General features: G+C 45.1%; 1 protein-coding gene across 5 annotated transcripts in view; it reads left to right on the top strand.

The window, feature by feature from the left end:
- The window catches only part of LOC140385814 (serine/threonine-protein phosphatase 4 regulatory subunit 1-like), a 114,678-nt gene that overhangs the window by 68,640 nt on the left and 19,392 nt on the right, over positions 1 to 26,646 (top strand). For all 5 annotated transcript variants that reach the window (XM_072468369.1, XM_072468365.1, XM_072468366.1 and 2 more), the window contains 4 exons: positions 875 to 961; positions 7,339 to 7,524; positions 10,707 to 10,868; positions 11,947 to 12,047. In XM_072468369.1, coding sequence (XP_072324470.1) covers positions 875 to 961; positions 7,339 to 7,524; positions 10,707 to 10,868; positions 11,947 to 12,047 — 536 coding nt within the window. The remainder of the gene's footprint in view (positions 1 to 874; positions 962 to 7,338; positions 7,525 to 10,706; positions 10,869 to 11,946; positions 12,048 to 26,646) is intronic.

Here is a 26,646-nt window from a genome sequence, read left to right as displayed (position 1 = left end):
TTTTCTTTTATTCCCTTTTCTTCCCATGTACTTAATGATCTGTTGAGCTGCTCGCAGAAAAATACTATTCACTGTACCTCGGTACACGTGACAATAAACAAATCCAATCCAATATACTCTGAATTTAGAAAAATGTTGGTGGGATCTCATTGAAATGGTGAAAATTCTGATGAGAGCTTCTCGGGGGTAGATGTGGTGAAGTTGTTTCCCCTGGTTGGACAGTAGAACTAGGCGGCATAATCTCTGATGAGCAGTTGAACATTCAGTACTGAGACGAGTACTGGAGGTTTGGAATTCTGCACCCCAGAGGACTGGATGCTTAGCCACTGACTACAGTCGAGATTGCGATCGGTTTTGGGCTCTTAAGGGGATCAAGTTCAGAATTGGGTGAGAAAATGATGTTGAAGTCTACGATCAGCTGCAATCTTACTGAATGGTGAAGCAGGCTCAAGTTTAGATTTTGTTAATTTGCAACAAATGGCTTCAATAAAATGCAGAAGTTTTATATTTGTACTAATGTGTTGTACACATTACAAACAATACATTTTACTCAGTTTTAAAATCGGGCAAAATGCAATCTTCTCGTGAAATGACTGCATGTAATATTTATTTAACTTCAGAAATCCTAATTTATGCACTGAAGGAGTGCTTTGAATTGCTCTCACTTTTTTAAGTCCTACTGAGATAACAGGGAATGGGACATCTCTGTGGTTTGAGTGGTTATATGAAACGATTTAAAACTGAACTGCTTTATTTAATATTTGCAGACTTTTGTAATGTAGTCTTTTGTCAACCTTTTGTGTTCATGTGTACAGCATGCGGAATTGTGCTGCAAAATGAAATTTGTTTAATTCATTGTTCTTTCCATCAACAGAACCTGGAAGGCCGGCTTCAGTTTATCCAAGATCATTCTTGTCGGAGGCAAAGCAGCTTTGAAGACGATAAAAAGTCTAAAATTCAGGTAATTAAATGTAACCGGTTAACCAATTTAAAACAGTAATGCTGAAAGAGATACTGAATCATTACAAGTGTTGTCATTAATTATTCACCTAGTCTGCGATCATGCACCCCTGTTTTACAAAGCCCATGTTCATTATTCAAAGGTTACAATTTCTTGCCATGTGGTGATGTATACGACAACAATCTGTGACATAGTGACCTGCACTGCCACTGTCAGAAATATGTAGAAGTTATAACATGACTGGACTATATGGTTTGTTTCCATGTTGGATTTTATATTGGCGTAGACCAATCGGTCTAGCTCTTAACATAACAATTCGGTGCAGGGGCAGCTCATTCACCCTTCGGGCCTGCTCCACCATTGAGTGAGCTCGTGGCTGATCTACTTCAATGCCATTTTCTTGCACTAACCCCGTAACCCTTGACGTTTCTCAATATGTAGCAATCTTGACTATCTCGGTCTTGGACACATTCAGCGACGACCTCCACAGCCCTCTGCGGACGAGAATTCCAAAGATTTACCACCCTTTGAGTGAAAGGTGCTCCTTATCTCAGTCCTAAATGGTCTGCCTCTTATTCTGAGATTGTGTCCCCTGGTTCTAGATTTCCCCCCAGCCAGGAGCAACATTCTTCCTGCATCTACCCTGTGAAGCCCAGTAAAAAGTTTGTATGTTTGAATGAGATGACCTCTGTTCTCTGGTGTTTAGATGAATGAACGGCTCAGTCTATTTATTCATTCATCACAGGATAATCTCTGCATCCAGGGACCTTTGTTTGACGCCCTCTATAGCAAGGACGGAGACCAAAGCTGCACACACTACTCATCAAGGTTCTATATAAGTGCAGTCAGACATCTTTACTCACATCCTCTTGCAATAAAGGCCAATGTACTATTTGCCTTCATTGCTTGCTTTACCTGTATGTTAGCTTTTCGCTTATTTTTTGTTCTTTTAAGCAACAGATTTGAGAACCCATGAGATAGAATAAAGAACAAAGAAAAGTACAGCACAGTTCTATCTCGTGTGTTTTCATGGTGATGAAACTGCAAGATAGCACAGCGGGCTGAGTAGAACATGCAATATATTTCTACTTGTATGTAAAATACTTTATCTTGTTTGTGCACATCTGATGGACAATTCCTAAGCAAAGGGGCAATGCCTTGGCCCAGTGGTTAGCACTGAAGCCTCAGCGCCAGGGACCCGGGTTCAATTCTGGCCTCTGACTGTGTGGAGTTTTCACTTTCTCCCCATGTCTGTGTGGGTTTCCTCCGGGTGCTCTGGTTTTCCCGCACAGTCCAACGAGTGCAGGTTAGAACCATAAAATTCTTACAGTGCAGAAGGAGGCCATTCGGCCAATCAAGTCTACACCAACCCTCTGAAAGAGCACCCTACCTAGGCCCACTCCCCCGCCCTATCCCCGTAACCTCTGGACCACTGGGAGCTCTTCCGTGGCAGGTGTGACCTATATACGAAGGACGGGTTGCATCTAAACTGGAGAGGCATAAATATCCTGGCCGCAAGGTTTGCTAGTGTCTCACGGGAAGGTTTAAACTAGTATGGCAGGGGGGTGGCCACGGGAGCAATAGGTCAGAAGGTGAGAGCATTGAGGGAGAACTAGGGAATAGGGACAGTGGGGCTCTGAGGCAGAGCAGACGGGGAGAAGTTGCTGAACACAGCGGGTCTGGTGGCCTGAAGTGCATATGTTTTAATGCAAGAAGTATTACGGGTAAGGCAGATGAACTTAGAGCTTGGATTAGTACTTGGAACTATGATGTTGTTGCCATTACAGAGACCTGGTTGAGGGAAGGGCAGGATTGGCAGCTAAACGTTCCAGGATTTAGATGTTTCAGGAGGGATAGAGGGGGATGTAAAAGGGGAGGCGGAGTTGCACTACTGGTTAGGGAGAATATCACAGCTGTACTGCGGGAGGACACCTCCGAGGGCAGTGAGGCTATATGGGTAGAGATCAGGAATAAGAAGGATGCAGTCACAATGTTGGGGGTTTACTACAGGCCTCCCAACAGCCAGCGGGAGATAGAGGAGCAGATAGGTAGACATATTTTGGAAAAGAGTAAAAACAACAGGGTTATGGTGATGGGAGACTTCAACTTCCCCAATATTGACTGGGACTCACTTAGTGCCAGGGGCTTAGACGGGGCGGAGTTTGTAAGGAGCACTCAGGAAGGCTTCTTAAAACAATATGTAGACAGTCCAACTCGGGAAGGGGCGGTACTGGACCTGGTATTGGGGAATGAGCCCGGCCAGGTGGTAGATGTTTCAGTAGGAGAGCATTTCGGTAACAGTGACCACAATTCAGTAAGTTTTAAAGTACTGGTGGACAAGGATAAGAGTGGTCCTAGGATGAATGTGCTAAATTGGGGGAAGGCTAATTATAACAATATTAGGCGGGAACTGAAGAACATAAATTGGGGGCGGATGTTTGAGGGCAAATCAACATCTGACATGTGGGAGGCTTTCAAGTGTCAGTTGAAAGGAATTCGGGACCGGCATGTTCCTGTGAGGAAGAAGGATAAATACGGCAATTTTCGGGAACCTTGGATAACGACAGATATTGTAGGCCTCTTCAAAAAGAAAAAGGAGGCATTTGTCAGGGCTAAAAGGCTGGAAACAGACGAAGCCTGCGTGGAATATAAGGAAAGTAGGAAGGAACTTAAGCAAGGAGTCAGGAGGGCTAGAAGGGGTCACGAAAAGTCATTGGCAAATAGGGTTAAGGAAAATCCCAAGGCTTTTTACACGTACATAAAAAGCAAGAGGGTAGCCAGGGAAAGGGTTGGCCCACTGAAGGATAGGCAAGGGAATCTATGTGTGGAGCCAGAGGAAATGGGCGAGGTACTAAATGAATACTTTGCATCAGTATTCACCAAAGAGAAGAAATCGGTAGATGTTGAGTCTGGAGAAGGGTGTGTAGATAGCCTGGGTCATATTGAGATCCAAAAAGACGAGGTGTTGGGTGTCTTAAAAAATATTACGGTAGATAAGTCCCCAGGGCCTGATGGGAACTACCCCAGAATACTGAAGGAGGCTGGAGAGGAAATTGCTGAGGCCTTGACAGAAATCTTTGGATCCTCACTGTCTTCAGGGGATGTCCCGGAGGACTGGAGAATAGCCAATGTTGTTCCTCTGTTTAAGAAGGGTAGCAAGGATAATCCAGGGAACTACAGGCCGGTGAGCCTTACTTCAGTGGTAGGGAAATTACTGGAGAGAATTCTTCGAGACAGGATCTACTCCCATTTGTAAGCAAATGGACGTATTAGTGAGAGGCAGCATGGTTTTGTGAAGGGGAGGTCGTGTCTCACTAACTTGATAGTGTTTTTCGAGGAGGTCACTAAGATGATTGATGCAGGTAGGGCAGTGGGTGTTGTCTATATGGACTTCAGTAGGGCCTTTGACAAGGTCCCTCATGGTAGACTAGTACAAAAGGTGAAGTCACACGGGATCAGGGGTGAGCTGGCAAGGTGGATGCAGAACTGGCTAGGTCATAGAAGGCAGAGAGTAGCAATGGAAGGATGCTTTTCTAATTGGAGGGCTGTGACCAGTGGTGTTCCACAGTGGATGGTTATGATCTTGGGTTTCACTTGTAGAGTTAGCTGAGTTTCTGAGTTAATGTCCTTGACTTGGGTTGCATGGTGATTAGTGACCAGTACTGTCAGTACCTCGTGCGGAAAGTACATGTTTACAAATTCTTGAAAGTGTGATCACCATAGTAAGGGAATAACAGTGATCATGGGTGATTTTAATCTGCACATAGATTGGGCAAATCAAATTAGCCACAGTGCTGTAGAGGAGGAATTCCTGGAGTGTATGCGGGATGGTTTTCTTGACCAATATGTGGAGGAACCAAGTGGAGAGTAGGCCATCTTAGACTGGGAACTGTGTAATGAGTAGGCAATCATTGCCAATCTGGTTGTGCGAGACCCCTTGGGGATGAGCGACCATAACATGATAGAATTTTTTTATCAAGTTGGAAAGTGAAGTAGTTGAGTCGGAGACTTAGGTGCTGAATCTTAATAAAGGAAACTATGACGATATGAGGCGTGAGGTGGCCTTGATAGATTGAGGAGAGTTACTTAAAGGGATGACAGTGGATAGACAATGGCAAACATTCAAGGAACGCATGGGGGATCTACAGCAACTGTTCATTCCTATCTGGCACAAAAGCAAAATGGGTAAGGGGGCCAATCCATTGCTTACAAAGGAAATTAGAAATAGTATCCGATCCAAGGAAAAAGCACACAGATTGGACGAGAAAAATAATATGTCTGAGGATTAGGAGCAGTTTAGAATTCAGCAAAGAAGGACCAAGGCACTGATTAGAAGGGCAAAATACAGTACAAAAGTAAGCTTGCAGGGAACATAAAGACCGACACTAAGTGTTTCTACATATATGTGAAGAGAAAGAGATTGGTAAAAACAAATGCAGGCCCCCGACAGACAGAAACAGGGGAATGTATAATAAGGGACAAAAAAATGACTGAGCAATTGAATACATACATTGGTTCTGTCATCACAAAAGAGGACACAAATCAGAGACCAGAAATGTTGGAGAATGAAAGGTTTAGTGAGAGGAAAGAACTGAGGGAGAGGAAAGAACTGAGGGAGATCAATATCAGTAGAGACATGGTGTTGGGAAAATTGATGGGATTGAAGGTGGATAAATCCCCAGGGCCTGAGAATCTGCATCCCAGAGTGCTGAAGGAGGTGGCTCTGGAAATAGTGGATGCATTGGTGGTCATCTTCTGGGATTCTATTGACTGAACAGTCCCTGCAGATTGGAGGGTAGCTAATGTCACTCCCAATATTCAAAAAGCGAGGTAGAGAGAAAAAAGGGAATTATAGGCAAATAAGCCTAACCTCAGTAGTGGGGAAAATTTTTGAATCAAGGACTTTTTGCGGAACATTTGGAACGCAGTAGCAGGATCAGTCCGAGTCAACATGGATTTATGAAGGGAAAATCATGCTTGACAAATCTGTTGGAATTCTTTGAAGATGTAACCAGTACAGTTGACAAGGGGGAGCCAATCATTGTGGTATATTTGGACTTTCAGAAGGCGTTTGACAAAGTCCTGCATAAGAGATTATTATGCAAGATTAAAACGCATGGGATTGGGGAAAGTATATTGAGATGGATGGAAAACTGGTTGGTAGAGAGGAAAGAGTAGGGATTAATGGGTCCTTTTCAAATTGGCAGGCAGTAACTGGTGAGGTGCCACAGGGATCGGTGGTGGGACCCCAGCTATGCACAATATATATTAATGATTTGGATGAGGGAACAAAATATAACATGAAGTTTGCAGATGATACCAAGTTGGGTGGGAGGGTGAACTGTGACGAGGATGCAGAGATCCTGCAGCATGATCTGGACAGGTTGAGCGAATGGGCAAATCGATGGCAGATGCAGTATAATTTGGATAAGTGTGAGGTTATTCGCTTTGGAAGCAAAAACAGGAAAGAAGATTACCTGAATGGTTGTAAATTGGGAGAGGGGAGTGTGCAGCGGGACCTGGGTGTCCTTGTGCATCAGTCGCTGAAGGTAAGCATGCAGGTGCAGCAGGCGGTAAAGAAGGCTGATGGTATGTTGGCCTTCATTGTGAGAGGTTTCAAGTACAGGAGCAGGGATGTGTTGCAATTCTACAGGGCCTTGGTGAGGCCACACATGGAGTATTGTGTGGAGTTTTGGTCTCCTTCTGAGGAAGGATGTTTTGTTCTCGAGGGAATTCAGTGAACATTTACCAGATTGATTCCAAGGATGGTGGGACTGTCATATGAGGAGAGATTGACTAGGTTAGGATTGTTCTCGCTGGAGTTCAGAAGAATGAGGGGGGATGTCATAGAGACTAACCGGACTAGACAGGGTAGATGCAGGGAAGATGTTTTCGATGGTGGATGGGTCCAGAACCAGGGGTCATAGTCTGAGGATTCAGGGTGAACCATTTCGGACAGGAATGAGGAAACATTTCTTCACCCAAAGAGTGTTGAGCCTGTGGAATTCATTACCACAGGAAGTAGTTGATGCTAAAACATTGAATATATACGGGGGTGGCTTCATGTAGCACTTGGGGCGAATGGGATCAAAGATTATGGGGAGAAAGCAGGATTAAGCTATTGAGTTGGGTGATCAGCCATGATCGTAATAAACAGTGGAGCAGGCTCGAAGGGCCAAAAGGCCTCCTGCTCCTAGCTTCTATGTATGTATGAATGGTGATGGAGATTTGGGAGGAGAGGGAGAGGTTGAATGTGAAAATGAGGTATGTAATTGTTCACAAAACAGCCTTCCAATAAAGAATAGTATTGTGCAATAAAGTTTATTATATCATAAGATCTAGAATGTTAATTTAACTTTTTCCTTCAATATTTTCAGGATGTGATCCCTCAAGCTTTGCTCGATCAATACCTTTCAATGACTGAGCCTTCACGTGCCCAGACTGTTGATACAGAGATAGCAAAGCACTGTGCTTACAGCCTCCCTGGTGTAGCATTCACTTTGGGCCGGCAAAACTGGCACTGTCTGAAAAATACCTATGAGACACTGGCTTCAGACATGCAGGTACATGGTGTAATTATGCAGTTCTGAAAATTAATATTATGCAGTCTGTGCAGTTTTATACAGAGAAAACGTTGTAATCCAAATTATTTCATCTCGACTCCTTTAAAGAGCTTAACAATGGCAGGATGACCCTAAAGTTCTGTGATGATGATTTTCATCGGGGCATTTGTAAGTATAGAGCATTGCGATTGGCCTCAGTGCCTGGAGTTATAAAAGACCCTTTGGTGCAAAAGTTCAAATTGGATGAGAGGGGAATTGGGTTTGGCTACGATGCCCTCTACTGTATAATGTCTAGCTGATGCTCACTAAAGTTGCACACAAAGGAAATCTAGTGGTTCTATCTCTCTTGGTGAAGGATAGGATTTTGTTGATCATTTGATATAACCCCTGACACTACTTTGTGCATGCAATCATATTTAAAATTGGAAATTATATTCAACAATAGGAGTGTGCTTATGAAGTTGTTAAATTTAAGCTGAAATCTCGGTTCTTCATTTTAATCTGTTGTAACATCAAGGAGAATATTTGATTTTCGGTTGGGTTAGACACTTGATTTGAATACACGGGCAAATTGTCGGCTGAAGTCACTCTCTGCTAGCTTCATTGGTTTCTCGTTTTCTGAACCTGGCACTAATTTGGAAAGTAAAATAATACATTAAAATGTGGGAAAATGAAACGAGTATAGTTAATTTTGGGCTCAGGCATTCCATCAGGACAGTGAAGAAAATTATATAGCTGCGTGTAGAATCCCTACAATACTGAAAGAGGCCATTTGGCCCATCAAATCTGCACCAACCCTCTGATGGTGTAGTGACGGTGATCTATTATGGGCCAGGGTTTAGAGAACACCAAAGTATATTATAGAGTTCACCTGACCCACAACTTTTAATAGATTTTGGTTATGAGGAGCACATGGGCCCGCTTTACAGGTGTGATGCAGCAGAGAACTAAAAGTATTTTAAAACAAAAACAATATTTATTCTATGAATCCAGTTAACATTTTATAAACCCACAGTAAACATCTTACCAACTACCAACACTGATAACCCCCCCCCAAAAAATCATACAGTACTCTATAGATAACCCTTAACTTTCCAAACAACATCCATAAATCAAAAAACCCTTATTAACAAAGACAGTAGGTTTGCATTCCTTACAGAAACAGGTATTACTTTGAAATCATCAAGTGATCAGGAGATATTCTTTAGATTGCAGAGAGGGATCAATACACATCTGCTTGGTTTGAATGCAGCTCTCCAACTGAAAGCGAAACTAAGACGCACTGCAGCTCCCAGCTCAAAACGAAAGTTTTATAAATAAAAATAATTTTAATCTCTTCCACTGTTTCACAGTGAATCTAAACACGGTTCACTGGATTAATTATGTAAGGATTTACTTTCTAAACATTTAGATTAATCTCTTTTTGATGGAAGCCAAATGTAGCAATACTTTTTGTCTTGTACTGTGGAGTTTTTTAATTCTTTAATGGGACATAAGTATCTCTGGCAAGGCCAACATTTGCTGCAGGCCCTAATTGCCCTTGAGAAGAGATCAATGAGATTTCTTCAATTCCCGTACCAGCCTCCACGAACAGGCGCCGGAATGTGGCGACTAGGGGCTTTTCACAGTAACTTGATTTGAAGCAGACTTGGGACAATAAGCGATTTTCATTTCATTTCAAGTAAAAAGCAGAGCAGAGCTCAGCTCCACCCACACAATGACATCACTGCAGCCATTTGATGAAACACACTTTTCTTAAAGGGACTCTCACATGACAGATCTAAATACTTAATGTTAAACTGAATAAAATGGGGTGGCACAATAGTTAGCACTGCTGCCTCACAGCGCCAGAGACCCGGGTTCAATTCCAGCCTTGGGTAACTTTCTGTGTGGAGTTTACACATTCTCCCCGTGTCTGCGTGGGTTTCCTCCAGGCGCTCTGGTTTCCTCCCACAGTCCAAAGATGTGCAGATTAGGTGGATTGGCCTTGCTAAATTGCCCTTTAGTGCCCAGTGTGACAGGTTAGGTGGGGTTACGGGGATAGTACGGCGGAGTGGGTCGAGGTAGGGTGCTCTTTCAGAGGATCGGTGCAGACTTGATGGGCCGAATGGCCTCCTTCTGCACTGTAGGGATTCTATGAAAACATTGGTTAGGCCATAGCTAGAGTATTGCATGCAGTTATGGAACCCACATTATAGGAGGGATGTGATAGCATTGGAAAGGGTACGGAGTAGATGTACAGAGGTGATGCCTGGGCTGGAGAGTGTTAGTTATGAAGAGACATTGGATAGACTTGGAATGTTTTCCTTGGAGCAGAGGAGACTGAGGGCGGGGGGACGGGACGGGGGGGGACGTGATTGAGATGTGTAAAATTATAAGGGGCATAGATGAGAGTAGATAGGAAGAAACTTTTCCCCTTGGTGGAGGGATCAATGACTGGGAGCTTAGTTTTAAGGTAAGGGGCAGGAGGTTTAGAGGGGATGTGAGGAAAAACTACCAGAGGGTGGTGGAGTCTGGAACTCACTGCCTGAAAGGATGGTGGAGGCAGAGACCCTCATAACATTTAAGAAGTATTTAGATGTGCACTTGTGATAGCAAGACATACAAGGCCATGGGCCAAGTGCGGGGAAATGGGATTAGAATAGTTGAGTGGCTGCTTTTCACCAGCAGAGACGCGATGGGCCGAAGGCTTTTTCTGTGCTGTATTATCTAAATACCAAGTTAGGAAGTAAATCCTTGACTCTTATACCAAGTTAGGACATTTTTAAAAATAAAAATAATTTTAATCTCTTCCACTGTTTCACAGTGAATCTAAACACGGTTCACTGGATTAATTATGTAACGATTTACTTTCTAAACATTTAGATTAATCTCTTTTTGATGGAAGCCAAATGTAGCAATACTTTTTGTCTTGTACTGTGGAGTTTTTTTTAATTCTTTAATGGGACATAAGTATCTCTGGCAAGGCCAACATTTGCTGCAGGCCCTAATTGCCCTTGAAGAGATCAATGAGAAAGAGAACTTTGTATTGAGGAGCGGCCTCATTCATAATTCAACTGCCTACATGCACCAGCATGATTAGCATCTGATATAATTGTACAGTGAGTTTAAATGCATAAATCAACATTTAGTACTGTTATTCTGCTTAATTTGTGTTAAGTGTTCTTTATTCTTATTTTCAGTGGAAGGTTCGAAGGACTCTTGCATTCTCCATTCATGAGCTGGCAGTAATTCTCGGAGATCAGTTGACTGCAGCAGATCTAGTTCCTGTTTTTAATGGTTTTTTGAAAGATCTTGATGAAGTACGGATAGGAGTCTTGAAGCACTTGTATGACTTCTTGAAGGTAGTTTCTAAATTGTAATGACTAATCTGCTAACTCAGCAACTACAGAGTGGTGCAAGGTTTTTGCACTCTTGTCATTATACTTCTGGGACTTTGATTCAAATGCAGTTTCTAAGGATGGGTAGTAAACCGTCTTTTCTCTTTCTGGCTGTCGGAATGCTTAGTGAAATTGACAAGTCAGTGGCTGCATACAGGAAGGTCACAGATTTGATCCTTGGTCTGCTGAATAAGTGATGTTGGTCGGCGGTGCAGTAGGCGCGATACGATCAGTCTGTTTATAGAAGGGAGTATCAACCACTGTTCCTAATTGCTCTCTAGCCAGTCCTGTTTATATGGCACCGATGTGAACAGTGAGTGGTGATAAAATAGTGTTAACCTACCATAAAGCCAGTGGAACGGAAGTGAAGAATATGGAAGAACTTGGAACTGGTCACGCACAGGCTGCAGTTCCGCCTGAAGCTGGGCCAAAATTATACTGGAGTATGTTAGATGGAACTTTATTCCACATTTGGTTCATGCTGTACCTAACTTGAAAATGTTTGCCATGGACACTAGGTCACCAAGAAGGAAAGTGTTCAACTCACCAGTTCAATGCTTGCACAAAGCTCGCTAAATATTTCGGTATACATTGGGGAAACCAGAAAGTTGGAGAAGTCAGCTTAGAAACTGTAACTATTTTGAGTAGAACACAGATGCGGTTGTAAACATTGATACCTGACACATTAAATTCTGATCTGAAAGTTAATTCTGAAAACCTAAATACGACCGCTTCATATAGGGCTGGATTCTCCAGTTCCCCAGCCATGTGTTTCTTGGCGGCACACCATTTGCTGGCGGCGTGATTCTCTATTCCCGTCGTTTGTCAATGGAATTTCCTATTGAAACCACCCCATGCTGCTGGGAAACTGGTGGGATTGTGCTGCTGGCAGGAAAAGAGAATCGCAATGGCCGGAGAATTCCAGCCATAGTCTGCTGACTCAAATATGTGCCAAGTGCCTTGTTTTTCAAATGTGCCTGTATGCTGACATTCTATTTAAATTGTCCTTGTTAAAGTATGTTTTTTTAATTTGCTTCCACAGTTGCTCGAAGGAGAAAAGAGAAGGGAATATCTCTCTCAGCTCCAAGAATTTATGGTAACGGACAACAGCAGGAATTGGCGCTTCAGAGCTGAGCTTTCTGAGTAAGTTCTTGAACCAGCAAATATTTGAACTTTCAGTAGCTTTGTTTTTTTGTTGGCCCGAGTGACTAATTTTAAAAATATCACAAGCTCTCCCGTGTAGCGAATTATTCCAGAATTAATCTCTGAACAAACTTGTTACCTTATTGTCTTTTTGCAGCTCATTTAAAATAGCAACTTAATTTCTTGACCCAGAAATTTGAAGGAGCTGTGCTTTTTTTTTCTTGATTATGTAAGTGATAATCAAATTCTCCTCGATACATGACTAGTTCTATTTTTCAAATTGAGATTTTGTACTTGGAAACTGATTCAAAATTCTCATCAGCCATGGTCGGAATGATGTGAAGCGTTTTCCAGAGTACAGGGAGAGTGAACTCTGGGTAATACAGTACCTTCTTGAGTTGTGGACTAGTGGTTCTCCAAGTTAAATCTAGGTCAGGCAGACTGTTTACATGAGCCTGATCTGTGCAGAGGACAGGCCACTCTTGGGAAACGGTTTGGAGTGTATATTAGTTGTAAATTTGCAGTTGTAATAAAAATAACAGCACAGAAGGAATCTTGACAACTGTGCTGATGCTAGTTCTTCACCAGGGGCTATCACTATTAATCCAATTTCCTTGCCTTTTTTCCATAACTTTCACATAGTAATTTGTTCCTTTGTAAAGAAATTCTATTCTTGATAGCCTGTGGTGAAGCATTCAATGCTCTAATAAAACTCTGAAATAAATTCTTAATTCCTCCTTCATTCTGCCACTATACTGAGTCCCAAGTTTATAACCACTTATTGCCAACTGATGGAAAATGGTCTTTCGCTATTATAATAATATAATCTTTATAATATTAATCTTTCTTTGTAATCTTTATTGTCACAAGTGCATCCTTTACACAATATTATAACAACACAAATAACAATGACCTATTTTATAAACAAAAAATGAATAAATAATAAATAACAAAAATTAAAACTAACCCTAATTGGCAACTGCCTTATCACAAGTAACACTCTCCAAAAATATAATTTAACAGTCCAATATATAATTATCTGTCGCAACGACCTATACATATTATACAGTATATATTAACAACCCTGAGAGTCCTTCTGGTTCCTCCTCCTTCCCCCCCCCCCCCCCCCCCCCCCCCCCGATCCTGGGCTGCTGCTGCTGCCTTCTTTTTTCCATTCCATCTATCTTTCTGCGAGGTATTCGACGAACGGTTGCCACCGCCTGGTGAACCCTTGAGCCGACCCCCTTAGGACGAACTTAATCCGCTCTAGCTTTATAAACCCTGCCATGTCATTTATCCAGGTCTCCACCCCCGGGGGCTTGGCTTCTTTCCACATTAACAATATCCTGCGCCAGGCTACTAGGGACGCAAAGGCCAAAACATCGGCCTCTCTCGCCTCCTGCACTCCCGGCTCTTGTGCAACCCCAAATATAGCCAACCCCCAGCTTGGTTCGACCCGGACCCCCACTACTTTTGAAAGCACCTTTGTCACCCCCATCCAAAACCCCTGTAGTGCCGGGCATGACCAAAACATATGGGTATGATTCGCTGGGCTTCTCGAGCACCTCACACACCTATCCTCCACCCCAAAAAATTTACTGAGCCGTGCTCCAGTCATATGCGCCCTGTGTAATACCTTAAACTGAATCAGGCTTAGCCTGGCACACGAAGACGACGAGTTTACCCTGCTTAGGGCATCTGCCCACAGCCCCTCCTCGATCTCCTCCCCCAGCTCTTCTTCCCATTTCCCTTTTAGTCCATCTACCATAGTCTCCCCTTCGTCCCTCATTTCCCTATATATATCTGACACCTTACCATCCCCCACCCATGTCTTTGAGATCACTCTGTCCTGCACCTCTTGTGTCGGGAGCTGCGGGAATTCCCTCACCTGTTGCCTCGCAAAAGCCTCAGTTGCATATACCTGAATGCATTCCCTTGGGGCAACCCATATTTCTCTGTCAGCGCTCCCAGACTCGCGAACTTCCCATCCACAAACAGATCTTTCAGTTGCGTTATTCCTGCTCTTTGCCACATTCCATATCCCCCATCCATTCCCCCCGGGGCAAACCTATGGTTGTTTCTTATCGGGGACCCCCCCCAAGGCTCCAGTCTTTCCCCTATGCCGTCTCCGCAGTCCCCAAATCTTCAGTGTAGCCGCCACCACCGGGCTTGTGGTGTAGTTCCTCGGTGAGAACGGCAATGGGGCTGTCACCATATCCTGTAGGCTAGTCCCCCTACAGGACGCCCTCTCTAATCTCTTCCACGCCGCTCCCTCCTCCTCCTCTCCCATCCACTTACTCACCATTGAAATATTAGCGGCCCAATAATACTCACTTAGGCTCGGTAGTGCCAGCCCCCCCCCTATCCCTGCTACGCTGTAAGAATCCCTTCCTCACTCTCGGGGTCTTCCCGGCCCACACAAAACCCATGATGCTCTTTTCAATCCTTTTTAAAAAAAGCCTTCGTGATCACAACCGGGAGGCACTGAAACACAAAGAGGAATCTCGGGAGGACCACCATCTTAACCGCCTGCACCCTCCCTGCCAGTGACAGGGATACCATATCCCATCTCTTGAAATCCTCCTCCATTTGTTCCACCAACCGCGTTAAATTTAACCTATGCAATGTGCCCCAATTCTTGGCTATCTGGATCCCCAGGTAACGAAAGTCCCTTGTTACCTTCCTCAACGGTAGGTCCTCTATTTCTCTACTCTGCTCCCCTGGATGCACCACAAACAACTCACTTTTCCCCATGTTCAATTTATACCCTGAAAAATCCCCAAACTCCCCAAGTATCCGCATTATTTCTGGCATCCCCTCCGCCGGGTCCGCCACGTATAGTAGCAAATCGTCCGCATACAAAGATACCCGGTGCTCTTCTCCTCCCCTAAGTACTCCCCTCCACTTCCTGGAACCCCTCAACGCTATCGCCAGGGGCTCAATCGTCAGTGCAAACAATAATGGGGACAGAGGGCATCCCTGCCTTGTCCCTCTATGGAGCCGAAAATATGCAGATCCCCGTCCATTCGTGACCACGCTCGCCATCGGGGCCCTATACAACAGCTGCACCCATCTAACATACCCCTCTCCAAAACCAAATCTCCTCAACACCTCCCACAAATAATCCCACTCCACTCTATCAAATGCTTTCTCGGCATCCATCGCCACTACTATCTCCGTTTCCCCCTCTGGTGGGGCCATCATCATTACCCCTAACAGCCTCCGTATATTCGTGTTCAGCTGTCTCCCCTTCACAAACCCAGTTTGGTCCTCATGGACCACCCTCGGGACACAATCCTCTATCCTCATTGCCATTACCTTGGCCAGAATCTTAGCGTCTACATTTAGGAGGGAAATAGGTCTATAGGACCTGCATTGTACGGTCATTTATTATATACAACAAGTAATGTTTACACAATAATCCTACTCTCTAAATAGAAACCTATCACTACTGGCCAATACTTAACTTTAGGAAGAGCCCACCAGGTCAGGAAAACGAATGGCTTATCGAATCGGATCTGGCCCGCGGGATTCAAAAGGCTGATACAGGTCGATGGCTAGGTGTCTTTATCGGATAGCGATCGCTGGATTCAAACTTACAGTTGCTGGTTGATGTTCTTGCGAAGGTCTCGAGCAGGCAAAGAAGGGAGAGAGAGAGAGAGATCTGAACGTGGCCCCTTACTTTATAGGGCCCAGGGGCTTCCCGCCTCTCGGGGCGGCCCTTGACCCTGAGTCCCAAGTGATTGGACTTGTTCCCAATCACTGGGTTCGATGTGTCCAATTGCGAGGCGATTCCCCGATCGGGGGGTGGTCGTTCACCTGCCTTTGTTTCGGCCACTGCAGGCGCCGACAGGTCTGGCCCGGTATTAAATTGCTAATATGTTGCAATTGTTCCCGGGGATAGCCGATTAAACTGCAGATGTCTGGGTTGATGGGCTGCTAATAGTCCTGAGTATAACTGCAGATGTCTGGGTTGATGGGCTGTTAATAGTCCTGAGTATCGATCTGGGCCGACTTCCCCAGAGCCGAATATGATATTCTGCCTGCAGCTGTCCGTTTGTGTCCTGTTGCCTGCTTTTCCCATCAGCCTTTTCGGTTAGCCATTTTAAATCGGGTTTTGGCCAAATTAATAGGGAATCAGCCATTTTAGGTGGCTACAATGGTCGGCACGGGCTTGGAGGGTGAAGGGCCTGTTCCTGTGCTGTACTTTTCTTTGTTCTAGGGATGGGCAATAACTGCTGGTCGAGCCAGCACCATCCACATCCCATAAATACATTTTTAAAATCTTTTGGAATGGCTGCAACATACCGGCAATGACATGGACCGCTTCCTTGACTGTGAAGTATGTTTTGCAGTTGAAGCGTCCAGAATCTGATGTTGTTCAAGACCCACACTTAGTAAAAGTTCCAGAGATGTAGAGGAAAGGATTGCAAAGATGGTTCTGGATAGGGGTGAAAGTAACAGGATCGTTGTTATGGGGGACTTTAACTTTTCAAATATTGACTGGAAACGCTATAGTTCGAGTACTTTAGATGGGTCCATTTTTGTCCAATGTGTGCTGGAGGGTTTCCTGACACAGTATGTAGATAGGCCAACAAGAGGCAAGGCCACATTGGATTTGGTACTGGGTAATGAACCAGGCCAGGTGATAGATTTGGAGGTAGGTGAGCACTTTGGTGATAGTGACCACGATTTGGTTATGTTTAATTTAGCGATGGAAAGGGATAGATATATACCGCAGGGCAAGAGTTATAGCTGGGGGAAAGGCAATTATGATGCAATTAGGCAAGACTTAGGATGCATAGGATGGGGAAGGAAACTGCAGGCGATGGGCACAATTGAAATGTGGAGCTTGTTCAAGGAACAGCTACTGTGTATCCTTGATAAGTATGTACCTGTCAGGCAGGGAGGAAGTGGTCGAGCGAGGGAACCGTGGTTTACTAAAGTAGTTGAATCACTTGTCAAGAGGAAGAAGGAGGCTCATGTTAAGATGAGACATGAAGGTTCAGTTAGGGCACTTGAGAGTTACAAGTTAGCCAGGAAGGACCTAAAGAGAGAGCTAAGAAGAGCCAGGAGGGGACATGAGAAGTCCTTGGCAGGTAGGATCAAGGAAAACCCTAAAGCATTTTCTAGGTATGTCAGGAATAAAAGAATGACTAGGGTAAGAGTAGGGCCAGTCAAGGACAGTAGTGGGAAGTTGTGCGTGGAGTCCGAGGAGATAGGAGAGGCGCTAAATGAATATTTTTTGTCAGTATTCACACAGGAGAAAGACAATGTTGCCGAGGAGAATACTGAGATACAGGCTACTAGACTAGTCTGGATTGAGGTTCATAAGGAGGAGGTGTTAGCAATTCTGGAAAGTGTGAAAATAGATAAATCCCCTGGGCTGGATGGGATTTATCCTAGGATTCTCTGGGAAGCTAGGGAGGAGATTGCAGAGCCTTTGGCTTTGATCTTTATGTCGTCATTGTCTACAGGAATAGTGCCAGAAGACTGGAGGATAGCAAATGTTGTCCCCTTGTTCAAGAAGGGGAGTAGAGACAACCCCGGTAACTATAGACCAGTGAGCCTTACTTCTGTTGTGTGCAAAGTCTTGGAAAGGATTATAAGAGATAGGATTTATAATTAGAAAGGAATAATTTGATTAGGGATAGTCAACATGGTTTTGTGAAGGGTAGGTTGTGCCTCACAAACCTTATTGAGTTCATTGAGAAGGTGACCAAAAGGTGGACGAGGGTAAAGCAGTTGATGTGGTGTATATGGATTTCAGTAAAGTGTTTGATAAGGTTCCCCACGGTAGGCTATTGCAGAAAATGCGGAGGCATGGGATTGAGGGTGATTTAGCGGTTTGGATCAGAAATTGGCGAGCTGGAAGAAGACAGAGGGTGGTGGTTGATGGGAAATGTTCAGCCTGGAGTTCAGTTACAAGTGGTGTACCACAAGGATCTGTTTTGGGGCCACTGCTGTTTGTTATTTTTGTAAATGACCTGGAGGAGGATGTAGAAGGGTGGGTGAGTAAATTTGCGGATGACACTAAAGTCGGTGGAGATGTGGATAGTGCGGTAGGATGTTGCAGGTTACAGAGGGACATAGATAAGCTGCAGAGCTGGGCTGAGAAGTGGCAAATGGAGTTAAATGCAGAAAAGTGTGAGGTGATTCATTTTGGAAGGAGTAACATGAATACAGAGTACTGTGCTAATGGTAAGATTCTTGGTAGTGTGGATGAGCAGAGAGATCTCGGTGTCCATGTACATAGATCCCTGAAAGTTGCCACCAGGTTGATAGGGTTGTTAAGAAAGTGTACGGTGTGTTAGCTTTTATTGGGAGAGGGATTGAGTTTTGGAGCCATGAGGTCATGTTGCAGCTGTACAAAACTCTGGTGCGGCTGCATTTGGAGTATTGCGTGCAGTTCTGGTCGCCGCATTATAGGAAGGATGTGGAAGCATTGGAAAGGATGCAGAGGAGATTTACCAGAATGTTGCCTGGTATGGAGGGAAGATCTTTTGAGGAAAGGCTGAGGGACTTGAGGCTGTTTTTGTTAGAGAGAAGAAGTGAAGAGGTGACTTAATAGAGGCATACAAGATGATCAGAGGATTGGATAGGGTGGACAGTGAGAGCCTTTTTCCTCGGATGGTGATGTCGAGCACGAGGGGAAATAGGTTTAAATTGAGGGGAGATAGATTTAGGACAGATGTCTGAGGTAGGTTCTTTACCCGGAGAGTACTAGGGGCATGGAATGCCCTGCCTGCAACAGTAGTGGACTCGCCAACATTAAGGGCATTTAAATGGCCATTGGATAAACATATGGATGATAATGGAATAGTGTAGATGGGCTTTAGAGTGATTTCACAGGTCGGCGCGACATCGAGGGACGAAGGGCCTGTACTGTGCTGTAATGTTCTAATGTCTAATTGTAGTGGGTCCTTTTCCTTCTTTAAGAGAAGCGATATCGTTGCTTCAGACATAGTCGGGGGCAGTTGTCCCCTTTCCTTTGCCTCATTAAAGGTCCTCGTCAATACCGGGGCGAGCAAGTCCACATGTTTTCTATAGAATTCGACTGGGAATCCATCCGGTCCCGGGGCCTTTCCCGCCTGCATGCTCCTAATTCTTTTCACCACTTCTTCTACCTCGATCTGTGCTCCCAGTCCCACCCTTTCCTGCTCTTCCACCTTGGGAAATTCCAGCCGATCCAAGAAGCCCATCATTCTCTCCCTCCCATCCGGGGGTTGAGCTTCATACAATTTTTTATAAAATGTCTTGAACACTCCATTCACTCTCTCCGCTCCCCGCTCCATCTCTCTTTCCTCATCCCTCACTCCTCCTATTTCCCTCGCTGCTCCCCTTTTCCTCAATTGGTGTGCCAGCAACCTGCTCGCCTTCTCCCCATATTCGTAATGTACACCCTGTGCCTTCCTCCATTGTGCCTCTGCAGTGCCCGTAGTCAGCAAGTCAAATTCTACATGTAGCCTTTGCCTTTCCCTGTACAATCCCTCCTCCGGTGCTTCCGCATATTGTCTGTCCACCCTCAAAAGTTCTTGCAGCAACCGCTCCCGTTCCTTACTCTCCTGCTTCCCTTTATGTGCCCTTATTGATATCAGCTCCCCATTAACCACCGCCTTCAACGCCTCCCAGACCACTCCCACCTGGACCTCCCCATTATCATTGAGTTCCAAGTACTTTTCAATGCACCCCCTCACCCTTAGACACACCCCCTCATCTGCCATTAGTCCCATGTCCATTCTCCAGGGTGGGCGCCCTCCTGTTTCCTCCCCTATCTCCAAGTCTACCCAGTGTGGAGCGTGATCCGAAATGGCTATAGCCGTATACTCCGTTCCCCTCACCTTCGGGATCAACGCCCTTCCCAGCACAAAAAAGTCTATTCGCGAGTAGACCTTATGGACATAGGAGAAAAACGAGAACTCCTTACTCCTAGGTCTGCTAAATCTCCACGGGTCTACACCTCCCATCTGCTCCATAAAATCTTTAAGCACCTTGGCTGCTGCCGGCCTCCTTCCAGTCCTGGACTTCGACCTATCCAGCCCTGGTTCCAACACCGTATTAAAATCTCCCCCCATTATCAGCTTTCCCATCTCTAGGTCCGGAATGTGTCCTAGCATCCGCCTCATAAAATTGGCATCATCCCAGTTCGGGGCATATACGTTTACCAAAACCACCGTCTCCCCCTGTAGTTTGCCACTCACCATCACGTATCTGCCCCCGTTATCCGCCACTATAGTCTTTGCCTCGAACATTACCCACTTCCCCACTAATATAGCCATCCCCCCCCTGTTTTTCGCATCTAGCCCCGAATGGAACACCTGCCCCACCCATCCTTTGCGTAGCCTAACCTAGTCTATCAGTTTCAGGTGCGTTTCCTGTAACATAACCACATCTGCCTTAAGTTTCTTGAGGTGTGCGAGTACCCGTGCCCTCTTTATCGGCCCGTTCAGCCCTCTCTCGTGCCACGTGATCAGCCGGGTTGGGGGGCTTCCTACCCTGCCCCCCCCCCCTTTGTCGATTAGCCACCCCCTTTTTCCAGCTCCTCACCCGGTTCGCACGCAGCTGTATCTCCCCCAGGCGGTGCCCCCCCCCCCCCGCCCATCCCCTCCCATACCAGCTCCCCCCTCTCCCCAGCAGCAGCAACCCAGTAATTCCCCCCCCCCCCCCCCGCTAGATCCCCTGCTAGTGTAATTACTCCCCCCATGTTGCTCCCAGAAGTCAGCAAACTCTGGCCGACCTCGGCTTCCCCCCGTGACCTCGGCTCGCACCGTGCAACGCCCCCTCCTTCCTGCTTCTCTGTTCCTGCCATGATTATCATAGCGCGGGAACCAAGCCCGCGCTTCTCCCTTGTCCCCGCCCCCAATGGCCAACGCCCCATCTCCTCCACCTCCCCTCCTCCCCCCATCACCACCTGTGGAAGAGAGAAAAGTTACCACATCGCAGGATTAGTACATAAAACTCCTCTTTCCCCCCTTTTTAACCCCCCTCTTCGCCCCCCACATTCGCCCCACCACTTTGTTCAAACGTTCTTTTTAATAACCCGCTCATTCCAGTTTTTCTTCCACAATAAAAGTCCACGCTTCATCCGCCGTCTCAAAGTAGTGGTGCCTCCCTCGATATGTGACCCACAGTCTTGCCGGTTGCAGCATTCCAAATTTTATCTTCTTTTTATGAAGCACCGCCTTGGCCCGATTAAAGCTTGCCCTCCTTCTCGCCACCTCCGCACTCCAGTCTTGATAAACGCGGATCACCGTGTTCTCCCATTTACTGCTCCGAGTTTTCTTTGCCCATCTAAGGACCATTTCTCTATCCTTAAAACGGAGGAATCTCACCACTATGGCTCTGGGAATTTCTCCTGCTCTCGGTCCTCGCGCCATCACTCGGTATGCTCCCTCCACCTCCAACGGACCCGCCGGGGCCTCCGCTCCCATTAACGAGTGCAGCATCGTGCTCACATATGCCCCGACGTCCGCTCCCTCCGCACCTTCAGGAAGACCAAGAATCCTCAGGTTGTTCCTCCTTGCGTTGTTCTCCAGTGCCTCCAACCTTTCCACACATCGTTTCTGATGCGCCTCATGCGTCACCGTCTTCACCACCAGGCCCTGTATGTCGTCCTCATTCTCGGCTGCCTTTGCCTTCACGACCCGAAGCTCCCGCTCCTGGGTCTTTTGTTCCTCCTTTAGCCCTTCGATCGCCTGTAGTATCGGGGCCAACAGCTCCTTCTTCTTTTCCTTTTTGAGCTCTTCCACACAGCATTTCAAGAACTCTTGTTGTTCAGGGCCCCATGTTAAACTGCCACCTTCCGACGCCATCTTGGTTTTTGCTTGCCTTCCTTGCCGCTGTTCTAAAGGATCCACTGCAATCCGGCCACTTTCTCCTCCTTTTTTCACCCGTATCCAGGGGGGATTCCCTTCTGGTTTACCGCACAGTGTTTTTAGCCGTCAAAATTGCCGTTGGGGCTCCTATCAAGAGCCCAAAAGTCCGTTTCACCGGGAGCTGCCGAAACGTGCGACTCATCTGGTCATCGCCACACCCGGAAGTCCGTTTTTTGGGACTTGTGGGAGGAAACCAGAGCGCCTGGAGGAAACCCACGCAGACACGGGGAGAACATGCAGATGCCGCACAGACAGTGACCCAAGCAGGGAATCGAACCTGACACCCTGGCGCTGTGAAGTAACAGTGCTAACCACTGTGCTACCGTGCCGCCCACTCGCCAAGCCCTTCAATTTTGAATTGTTATTGTATTGCCCTTAATCGTTCCTGCTTCAGTTGTTTGGGGGGCTGGTGGGAGGGTAAAACTATTTTCAAGTCTCCCTTTTGATATTTTTTAATAACACTTCAAAACTATATAATTCTACTGAATCCTCTGTACCTTTTCCATGGCTTCAGTAGTCTTACTCTGATGTTCCCAGAACTGCATGCAATAGTTCAACTGTAGTGTAATCAATTATGTATCTATTTCAAGATGATTTTCTTCCTTTTATCTTCAGTGTTGCAAATCAGATAGAATTGCATTTTGTATTTTTACTTACAGCCGCCTTCCCACCGCCGCCCCCCCCCCCCCCCCCCAATTTTTGTTTTACATCAAAGTATCTGCTCCACTAGGTCTCATCCTCAATTTTGCTTTTTCAGCTATGTTGCCTTTCACTTTTCTCTCTGTATTAGTTTACATTTACCTGCGTTCAGTGTTTTCTGCCAACTCTGCTGATCTAGTGTAGTTTACTGGGGGGTCAGTAACACTACGAATTTCATGTCCGTCCATATTCAAATCCTGAAGGATAAACTGGATAGCTGGACAAGTGAGTCTTTGGACTGAAACCCACGCAAACATGGGGAGAACATACAAACTCTAATCAGACAGTCACCCAAGACTGGAATCGAACCAGGGTCCTTGGTGCTGTGAGGCAGCATTGCTAACCAACTGTACCACCGCGCCTCACTACTGTGCTGTCTGAAGGTTTCTGAAAAATTCAGGTATAGCATTAGAAATGGAGAGTTGCAGAACAGCACGGTGCACAGTGGTTGGCACTGCTGTCTCACAGCACCGAGAACCCGGGTAGGATCCTGGCTCCGGATCACTGTCCATGTGCAGTTTGCACATTCTCCCCGTGTCTGTGTGGGGCTCACCCCCACAACCCAAAGATGTGCAGGGTAGGTGGTTTGGCCACTCTAAATTGCCCCATAATTGGGGGGGGGGGGGAGAGAGAGAATTGGGTACTTTAAATAAAAACAATTAAAAACGGCGAGTTGGTTTATGGATAGATCACAACTGATTACATGAATTTTGGAGTCTGATAAACTGCATAGAAGCTTGTAGAAGATGTCAAGGAAATATAGAGCAGTTAACAGTATTAGATGGAAGGTGGAAGATGCATTTTAATGTTGAGAAATGTGAGGTAATACACTTTGGCAGGATGGCAGGAAAAGCAAAAAAAGGGGGGAATTTATGCCAAAAGAGCAGGCACCTGGGACGTGGGTAAACCAAGAGACCCAAGGGTTCAAATAGGAAATTCCCTGAAGTTATGAGCAAGGGTAAATGAAAAAAAAAATCAAAAAAGGCAGCCAGCATAAAATATAGAAGAGTGAAACTATATTTGAACCAGTCATTGTTTAGGCTGCGGAATATATAAACTGTCAAGAGCATGTTGCATAGATTGACCATGATATTGTGATGATTGTGAAATATAACTGAGATATAAGACACTGGGATAATTTGTAATGGAGCAGAGAACCTAAAATACGATTTGAAGTTTTTAACATTATGAAAGATTTTAACTGAATAAGTACAGAAAGATTATTTGTTTTTGCTGGGAATCAGTGAAAAGACCGTGGTATACGATAATATTGAATCCAGAGGTCTGGGATAATGCTTTGAAGACATGGGGATTCAAATCCCACCACAGCAGCTGGGGGAATTTAAATTCAATTCATAAATTCTGCAATTAAAAGGCTCGTCTCAGTAATGGTGATCGTGAAACTATCATCGATTGTTGTAAAAACCCATCTGGTTCAGTAATGTCATTTCAGGATGGGAAGATACTGTTCTCACCCAGTCTGGCCTACATGTGACTCCAGACCCACAACAATGTGGTCGACATTTAACTGCCCTCTGAAATAGCCCTTGCAAGCCACAGTTCAAGGGCAATTAGGAATGCTGGACTTGGCAGCGATGCCCACACCCCATGAAAGAAATTCAGTGATAATTGAAAATTGTGTCAGAGAGGAATTTCCCAGTTTATTTTGTCAGAATTGGCCTGGGTTTTTAATCTGGTATTTTGCTTCTCCCGGCTATTTCTTGGAATAGGCGTATACATTATGATGCATAAGACCTCACAACTATGTGTGAGGGCTAGGTGCACGTTTCGGTCTCTTCCTGGCTGTCATTGTCCAGATGGGTTTCAAATGAGTGACGAGATAAATTGGGAGAAATTACTGCATACAAAGGACGCGTGATCATAGAATACTTTTGAGCAGGAACTGGCAATTTAGCCCCTTGAGCCCGTTCCACCATTTAGTAAGTTTGTGGTTGATCTGTATCTTAACTCCATCTGGCTCCCTTACCTCCCTCTCATTTTATATCTTCAATGAGCAAATATTTATTAATCTCTCATTTAAAATCAATTAAGCTGGCATCTACTACTTTTTGGAGAGTATTCCACACTTCAAAAACCATTTGCGCAAAGTAGTGTTTCCTATCGTCCCTCCTGAATGACCTAGCATTAATTATTAAGGTTATATGTTCTTGTCCTAGAGTTCTTCACTAACGAAAAGACCTATCGGTTCCTTTCGGAACCCTAAAATTATCTATCAAATCTCGCTGTAACCTTCATTACAGCCTAGTTTAATCTCTCCTAACCTAACTCAACACATTAGCAAAAGACTCATCTGCCTGTTCTTGTGGGCGTACCTATAAACTGATACGTAGGAAAGATTCCTAGGGTCTACTCATTATTTAACCCTGAATCAACACCACCAAAGGTTACCTGGCTTGTCTTTCACTGTTTGTCAGGTCTTTATGCTGCTGCATTTGCTGACAAAAAAGGCAGTGACTACAGTTTAAAAAGCACATTGATTGTAAAGTGCTTTGGGTTATCCAGATGTTATGAACTATCTGAATGCAGGTTCCTTCTGATAATGTACTCCCAAATATGATTTATTCGCTTACTATTTATTAATTTACATATAATTTTAAACTTGCCTTCTGTAGCCATCAGTTAATTAATGTGCCTTTTTAATAAAAAATAAAAATTGCTGTTCTACATTTTGCAGGAGAGAATATTTATTTTTAATCTTGGCCCAGCTGAAGCAGAACTTGTCCAGCTGTCTTTGCAGTCTTAAGATCTCCTTCTTACTGTTACGATACCCTGGGTTAGTGTGCGGTCAATTCCAGCCCCACTTGACCCCGAGTTGCAACACAGGTCAAATTGGAATTTACATTCATATCTGTGGCTTTGGGGAGGCACAGTGGTTAGCACTTCTGCCTCACGGCGCCGAAGTCCCAGGTTTGATCCCGGCTCTGGGTCACTGTCCATGTGAAGTTTGCACATTCTCCCCCTGTTTGCGTGGGTTTCGCCCCCACACCCAAAGATGTACAGGGTAGGTGAATTGGCCACGGGGGAAAGGGGTGTTTGAGAGTTCAAGAAAATAAAATAAAATAAAAGAATAAGGATCTTTGATTCAGATGGATGTCTTCCAATTAGTTTCTTTCTCAAGGTTAGGCCTTCAGTTCGGTACTTTCCTTCAGTTTGTAGTGATCTTCACTGCAGACTCACAGAGACAGCAGGTAACTGGCAGCAGAGAGAGGGAGACACACAGCTCCTCTTCCTTTGAGGGTCTGGAGGCTTCTGCCAAGCTCTCTCCGAAAGCATCACACAGGAACCAATCACTGACTGTTGTCAGGCCAACCCAACAGTTGCCAGTGAAGCAATCAAACAAACTTCCTCCAAAACCGGTTCCCAAGATTCATTCAGCACCGACAAGTCTGGTTTCTCCCTTCCAAAATACAAAACCTAGGAACACACTGTCCTGGCAAACGCACTTCCCGATTCTGGGTCCAATGGGCCAACATTAATAAAATAAAAGAAATGTGATCAAAGGAAATAAACAGGAAGGGTCTTGCATTACACTTTGTCAAACCATGAGTGTTTAGTAAGCTTCTCTGTTGCTGGCCAAGTACATATCTCGAGAAGTCACTTCATTCAAAATAAGTCTTTAGTATCACAACTTACATTGATTTGATTCTATAAAATATCAATGTTCAAGCTGCTTCACCCTTGAATGGTACTAAAGGAGTCTCTCACTTTGTGCATGTCAGTTCAAGGTTAGAATCATAGAATTTACAATGCAGAAAGAGGCCATTCGGCCCATCGAGTCTGCACCGGCTCTTGGAAAGGAAAGAGCATCCTACTTAAGCCCACGCCTCCACCCTGTCCCCAGTAACACCACCTAACCTTTTGGACACTAAGACAATTTATCATGGCCAATCTACCTAACCCGCACATCTTTGGACTGTGGGAGGAAACCGGAGCATCCAGAGGAAACCCACGCAGACACTGGGAGAACATGCAGACTCCGCGCAGACAGTGAATCAAGGCCGGAA

Source organism: Scyliorhinus torazame, chromosome 11 (assembly GCF_047496885.1).
Source record: "Scyliorhinus torazame isolate Kashiwa2021f chromosome 11, sScyTor2.1, whole genome shotgun sequence".
NCBI classification, from domain to species: Eukaryota; Metazoa; Chordata; class Chondrichthyes; order Carcharhiniformes; family Scyliorhinidae; genus Scyliorhinus; species Scyliorhinus torazame.
This window is presented reverse-complemented; position numbering and strand designations above follow the sequence as displayed.